The 7,511-nt window shown below is 44.0% G+C and overlaps 1 protein-coding gene across 1 annotated transcript; it reads right to left on the bottom strand.

Moving 5' to 3' along the window:
* Positions 1-6,105: 6,105 nt before the first annotated feature.
* On the bottom strand, positions 6,106-7,494 carry LOC109138335 (polycystic kidney disease protein 1-like 3). Its single transcript, XM_027276123.1, has 5 exons — positions 7,420-7,494; positions 7,228-7,305; positions 7,074-7,151; positions 6,477-6,554; positions 6,106-6,349 (listed from the first exon to the last, which is right to left on the bottom strand). Exons 1-5 carry the CDS (start codon positions 7,492-7,494, stop codon positions 6,143-6,145), a joined length of 516 nt encoding a protein of 171 aa, XP_027131924.1. The 3' UTR covers positions 6,106-6,142.
* Between the last annotated feature and the right edge of the window lie 17 nt (positions 7,495-7,511).

The raw sequence follows: 7,511 nt of genomic DNA on the forward strand, positions 1-7,511 counted from the left end.
AAATTATAGACATGCTAATTGCGAACATTAGGCAGCTATTTTAGCAAGTTTATTGACATTTTCTCTAGTACCCGTCAAATCGGCGTTGTTGTGCTTGAAATCTGCGGTTGTTATGCCTATGAATGGACTAGAATCATGGTCAATCTGATTTGACAGTGTCCAGCAAGGACTGGGATTGGCTACTCGCTTTTTAGCACGCCCATCATATAAAAGCCCCGTGCGGCTCTGCTCTTCCCCTTTGATTGCGTCAGAGGTAAGTACTATGCTACGGTTTTTCTACTCTGGGCTCGCTTAATAACACTAGCCTAAATTAGTAATTTCCAAAAAAATTTATATAATTGTAGCTCGACATCATATTTACGGGTATGAAGTAGGAATGTGTTGGATATGTTCCATAAATAATTCCCGTGTTTGGCAACCGTAACGGCAAGCGTAGCGAGCCGGCCCGTATTCACGCGAGATCACGGAGATCACGCGAGAATCCTGGACGTACGAGAGTCCCCGCGATAAACTGTTTGTGTGTGGCGGTGTGAAAACAACAACAGCTGACTTTTGCTTCCCCAACGTGGAAGAGATTTATAAAAAGCATTGTGTGTCGTAAATTAAATGATTGTGTGTTGTTCCACTTGAACAGGTTAGTTCATGTTGGAGACCTCTTTTGATATCGAGTCTTTATCACCTGGTGCCACCGTCCATGGACGTAACGTTGATGTGAAGTTGTGATAGCGACATGAACTGCGTATTGTGTTTTATATTTTTAATTTGTGAGTGGTCTCATTGATAGACTGGCAGCGATCAGGCGCCGTGAACCGCGCGCTTACGTCCCCGGTGTGACCTTGAGTCTGACTTCGTAATTTACGCATAACCACCGCCGCAAAAATAGAGTGACAACATGAACGTTTAATTTGATTTGTGTCCGATGATTAGAGAGGAGAGAGAGAGAGAGAGAGAGAGAGACAAGTTTTTGATAATGATAGGATCGTTTCCTCCACAAATAATTAGGCAGAGAGCCATATTTGATAATGCTATCCCCCAATTCTAATTAAATGTAATCGTGTTTAATTTTTAACACTGTTAAACAGATTAACTATAAAGTTGTATACATGCATAAAAATGTCCTAATGTCAACTTATGGTAATTATGTACATTTTTCTGTTGAAAAATCCAGTGATGTAATTTTAAAAATCTGCTCGCCTTTTTACATAGAGACCTTTGTGTGAGCTGTTAAGATGTGGCCTGTAATGCTGCTAGCCTGTTGCTAAACAGAGACGCCTCAGACACGAATTCAGTTTTATATTGCAGGTTCTCTTTTGGTCCCGGTCAAAGGTTCACAGCGCTCATTGACAGCATCAGCAACGCACTCTACAATCGAGGAAACTACTCACGGCAGCATCTGCACACATCACTCTTATTCTACAATCTTAATCTTATTCATTCCATAAGACTAGATGAGTTAATTAAGGTTTATTATAGTTCAATTTAGATTAGAGTACATTCATAGATTATTTAGGTTAAGATTATATTTTTAGGTTAGGTTTAGGTGTTGTTTGGATTTGCCTGCTTTTGGTGGTGATCTCTCCAGCAATGCCCAGGAAGGGAAGGCGGTCCGAGGCAACGAGGCTTAGATGAGTGGCGTCCAACAGGAGGAGCCCCCCAAGGCCTCCAGTCAACCTCCGCAGGTCTTACCAGAAGAACGCCCGTCTGTGTTCATTTAAGTGTTTTTACATTTTAACTATGGGTTCATGATCAACTGCTATGACTTTTTTTTTTTTTTGGTTGATGTTTCATTAGGGTGGTCCCAGAACGGTGTCCCCCCAGGTTGAGGAGTCCAGGAAGGAGCCCATACCAGCAAGACGGTCCGGACCATGGGACACCCCAACCCCCCCCGGCTCCCGATCGCCTGTCAGCAACGTATGTTCTACCACAAACTGACAAGCCAGGATTTTTTAAAAAAAAACAACAAGCTCTAGTGTTTTATAACGGAGACCACTGGGTCCTCCTGTCACTGTTTATAAAATTTGTTAATTATCTTCTCAAGTTGGTTTGGATGGTCGCTGCCAGCCAACTGCTGTGGGGGATCCGGATGAATGCGTGTGCCACCCTGCTGCAACGTGAGTAGTTCCCTGTTTTATCATCCTTCATGATAATACACGTATTAATTAATTAATTCCGTTGTATTTATATTGTGATATATATTTGTTGGAAAACATTTTCATTACTTTTCTTTACGGCCCTTTTGTACTTGTAGAAAAGGTTATTCTGTTTGATATTCCTGGTTTGGACTCCTTCATAAATTTTTTACCCTTACTCTGTTTTGTCTTTTTTCTAAACAGGGCCGCGGTAACCGGTGACCGCCACTTCAGCCAGGACATGGCCAACTTGCCCCCTTCATGGGCGGCAGCACAAGTTGGTCGTGCCACCGAGTCTCCTGACAGAAGGTATTATTATTTGCCAGATTAATGAGGAAATGGTTGATCATGAGAGGATTAATGATTAGAAATGCCTAAAGAAATTTCTTTGTTTTTTTTGCAGTTTTTTTCTGATTGTTCGGAGACCTCGCCCATCGACGGGCCCTGGTAGATGGTTTGGTTGAAATGCCAGGGGATGCCTTTCCTTTGGCTTCATGTCACGCCTGGGGGCCTCTGCTCTCGCTGCGGACCGAGGTGCAACATGCTGTGCTTCCCCTCAGGTCCATGAGGCAGTTTGTCTGCTGGCCCCCAGCAACAACCTGACCGCCAGCAGACTGTCCGATGAGGCTGCCACACTTTGCCAAGCTCCTCACTACGGTGAGGAACCCGCTGGCCCAAGTACCTGTTTTTCTGTCCCTTTGCTTGTTCGTTTGTTATAAGTAGTAATGTGCACTAGTAATAGTACATTGGCTAATGTGTATTTATTAGAACACACTGTGATTTTAAAATAATGTTGGTTTTAAAAATGAAAATGTAGTTGGTAATGAAACATGTTTGGGGTTCTCTAACAGGTGTTTGTTGGCGATTTTCCTCCACGCCTGAACGTCGAGGTGTCCTACAGACTTTTCTTCGTCAGGAGTTCCCCACCGCGTTGCCGCTCGTATGGGTATGTATAAAAATAAACTTATTAATTAATACAATAATATTTTTTCCATAAAGCTACATTTTAAACATGTTATAATGTTCTTGGGCCTAAAGTATGGAAAAATTATACGAAGATGAACTGAGATGGTGTAATTAGGGGGAAAAAAGCATAGAATTATGTTTTTTGTTGTTTTTTGTTAAGTGTGAAGTAACTCCGTGGCGGAGCAATTCCGCTTCCCAACTGGAAGCTGTGGAGCAGAAAAGATGGTGTAAGTAGAAGTAAAATTCTAAAAAATTGTAGTGAAAAGACTAATTTGCACTTCTTTGTCATGGATATAAAGGCTCATGAACAGCCAGCTGCTTTCTGGGGGGGTAAACGGGAATTGGGGCACTCCTGGCTCAGTCCTACTCGCTGGACGCTCCTTTAATGTGTCTTTGGCAAGGTCGTCTGTCCATCGACTCATACCCTCTCCATGGGGGTGCCGCAGGGGTCGGTGCTGGGTCCCCTTCTGTTTGCCATCTACACCACCTCGCTGTCCCATGTTATCCTGCTCACACGGCTTCTCCTACCACTGCTATGCCGAGACACACAGCGATCTGTCGTTCCAGCCGGAACGACACCACGGTCTCTGCACGCTCCCGCCTGTCTCGACTGATCTGTACAACTTGGATGAAAGACCACCATCTCCAGCGGAATCTGTCCCCAAAAACGAACTCATGGGTATCCCTGCCCATGAGTCAATCTCCATGAATTCAACATGAAAAATTGGTACGGTCACCATTACCCCTAACCAGCGGCTAAAAACATGGCGTGTACGAGATGTCGTCTTTCTCTCTCTGAACACATTTCCTCCGTAGGAGGGTCATGTCGCTATGCATTGTACATATTAGAAAAATCAGACCGTACCTGACCCAATATGCGCGCATGCCCTGATTCAGGCTACGTCACGTCCGCCTCAATGACTGCAACTCGCTCTTGCTGGCCTACCGGCTTGCGCGATCAAACATTTGCAAATGGTCCAGAATGCCGCAGCGCGACTGGTTTTCAATCAAACCTAAAAGGTCACAGTCACCCCACGCTTCAGCGACCTGCACTGGCTCCTGTAGCTGCCAGACTTAAACAAAGCTCTGACGCTGCCTACAAAACCATCTCAGGACTGCCCCTGCCTAGCTCAGCGCCTTACTAAAGGCTCACGTCCGACAGGGCGTACGCTCCGCTCATACAACCGGCTAGTTTACCTCGCCTCTCGCAAAGCGAGGTCACTATAAACTCTTCTCTGTGGTCCGTCCCCAAATGGTGGAATGACTTACCAACGGCTACTTAGAACAGCAAATCCCTTTCTACCTTTAAAAAACTTTAAAAACCTTTCTGTTTCAAGATGCTTCCCTGCCTAACAAAACTAACAAAACTAACAACTAGCGTGCTCCTTTACACCTTTCTCAGCTTATGTCCGCCTCTGGAAGTCCGCTTTGGATAAAGCGTCTGCTAAATGCAATGTATATTAATGTAATTTGTAATTTCTGCAGGTCCAGCTGAGGCGTCATGAGGGGATGGGGATTCCTCACACAGTTGCTGTGGTCTGCCGCCATGCACCAACGAGAGACACCACCCACCAGCACCCGAGGGCTCTCCGCCGACCCTCGCAGGCCACTTAGGAAATTCTCTCCTAGCGGTTGTGGTGGGAGAAATGTCCTGGCTCCACGTCCACCCGACACATTTCAGTGGAGGGACTGCCCCGTCAGGGCAGCAAGGTAATTGTTACACAGTATAATGTGTGCATGAAGACTTGGTACAAATGGGATTTTCATATCTTGTGTGTGGCTGAAATGATTGCTGAAATGAATGTACCTATTTGTTTAAACAATATTGATGCTTTTTTCCCCATTTCCAGTGAGCCAGCCTGGTAACCGGTCTCAGTCCCCAGCAGCAGTTTGTTAGCTTTCCTTTGGTTGTGTGTAATTGGTTATTTATTTTAATACCTTGTGAGTTTGATAGAAACGCATCAGGGGTCCTTTTGTACTTTCCGTTTCAACAGAGAAGTATGCTCCTTTCCCCGCGCTGAACCCGTGTCCCTGGTTCAGCAGCGCAACCTTGCGTGCTAGGGAAGAAGTCTCCCGCTTCACTTTCTCCCGCCCTTTGGACTGCCAGCACTCCCAAAGGCCCAAGAGGTAATTTGACTGACTAAGATTTCATTTTTTACTTTAGGCACTATAAAAAGTGTCACCTCATCCTCCACCTTACCTCCTTAACAGTCAATATTGCTTAAAAGTACTATTACTACTAATAGTAGTCTATTATTTAGGTTTAATTAGTTATATGTTTTGTATTTAATGGTGCAGGTGGCTTCCTCGGTGCCAGCCAAGCGCCCCAGGACCCCCCGCAGCAACGGGTCTTCAGTGAACAACGTATGTAACTACTTTCGACAACTGACACACACTGATAATTTATAGAATACACAGTGTCTTCAATGAGATCCACATTGTCTGTATTTTAATACGTTTGTGATCATCTGTCAACAGCTGGTTGGATCACCCCCAGCCAGGTCGTCCTGGAGATCAGGCGATGCGGAAACCCCCTGCTCGCCACCGGTTGCAAAGGTAAATATCAGTCTACCTGAATCAAGGGTTTCATTTAAGTCTTCATTTTGCTGATTTTGCTGTTGTGCGTTCTCAGATGGTAATATGTTTTGTATTTAATGGTGCAGGTGGCTTCCGCAACGCCAGCCCAGCGTCCCAGGGCCCCCCGCACCAACCGGTCTTCAGTGAACAACGTATGTAACTACTTTCGACAACTGACACACACTGATAATTTATAGAATACACGGTGTCTTCAATGAGATCCACATTGTCTGTAGTTTAATACGTTTGTGATCATCTGTCAACAGCTGGTTGGATCACCCCCAGCCAGGTCGTCCTGGAGATCAGGTGATGCAGAAACCCCCTGCTCTTCACCAGTTTCAAAGGTAAATATCACTCTACCTGAATCAAGGGTTTCATTTAAGTCTTCATTTTGCTGATTTTTCTGTTGCGCGTTCTCAGATGGCCAATCTTTAAATAATTTGTGAAAATATGTCAAGCTACTTGATTGGTTATCTTGTTAAGAATTCACCATCAATGACATTGTCCTCCACTGTTTTAACTGTTGAACTGTTGTGTTTGAGTTGAAATAAACCTGTCTTGTTTGTCTGCTGAGGAGGAGACAAACTTACTTCTTTAGCTGGGAAATGAGAGGTGGTAGGGGCACTGCTGAAGCTCATGGGCCAACTGCCTGTTGGGGGAGTCGATGTCCAGACGGTCTATGATAAAATATAATACCAATTTATCTTTCTATTAGCCACTGACGTTTGTGAAATACAGAAAGATAGTGTACTGTAAACAAACAAACATTCTGTGTGTGTGTTGATTGTGGAGGAATAAAAATACCTTAGGCAGGGAAGGAGAGTCGCAGGCTGCATCCCTAATGGTCCAAGACGGCCCGGCTGGTGAAGGAGTCTTGGCCATCTGAGAACGCACAACAGCAAAATTAATGACTTAAATGAAACACTTGATTCAGGTAGAGTGATATACAAGTATGAATAACACATGACAGCTCCTACTGTGAGAAGATCCATTAACATCATCATTCAACTATAGTGATGGTATGTATCAGTATATATATTTTTTTAGTGAAATAGACATTATCCTTGAGTAAAAAAAAAGCCAATTACTGTTTTCAATAGAAAAAAACAGTACAAAAACGGTCCATGGAGTGGCAGTTTTAGTGCACTACGTTAGAAAAATTTAATTTTAAATTTAGTGTACTGAAGGCACCTGTCACAGTGTATTTCTTAATATTGAAAAGTCAGCATTTTCCAAAATACCACCTGAGATATTCTGCTAGATGGGGGCCCTCTCACTGCACCACATATAAGAATTTGAGAGAGTTAAGCAAGGAATTTTAATACAATTTTAAAAAGTTAACTTCTCATTCAGCCTCAGAAAGAAACAGAATGATAGAGCAGATGAAAGAGAAAAAAATACCTTAGGCGGGGATGGAGAGTCGCAGGCTGCATCCATAATGGTCCAAGACGGTCCGGCTGGTGAAGTAGTCTTGGCCATCTGAGAACACACAACAGCAAAATCAGCAAAATGAAGACTTAAATGAAACCCTTGATTCAGGTAGAGTGATATTTACCTTTGAAACTGGTGAAGAGCAGGGGGTTTCTGCATCACCTGATCTCCAGGACGACCTGGCTGGGGGTGATCCAACCAGCTGTTGACAGATGATCACAAACGTATTAAACTACAGACAATGTGGATCTCATTGAAGACACCGTGTATTCTATAAATTATCAGTGTGTGTCAGTTGTCGAAAGTAGTTACATACGTTGTTCACTGAAGACTGGTTGCTGTGGGGGGTTCGGTGGTGCTTGGCTGGCGTTGCGGAAGCCACCTGCGCCATTAAATACAAAACATATA

The sequence above is a fragment of the Larimichthys crocea genome, unplaced genomic scaffold (genome assembly GCF_000972845.2).
Source record: "Larimichthys crocea isolate SSNF unplaced genomic scaffold, L_crocea_2.0 scaffold314, whole genome shotgun sequence".
NCBI classification, from domain to species: domain Eukaryota; kingdom Metazoa; phylum Chordata; class Actinopteri; family Sciaenidae; genus Larimichthys; species Larimichthys crocea.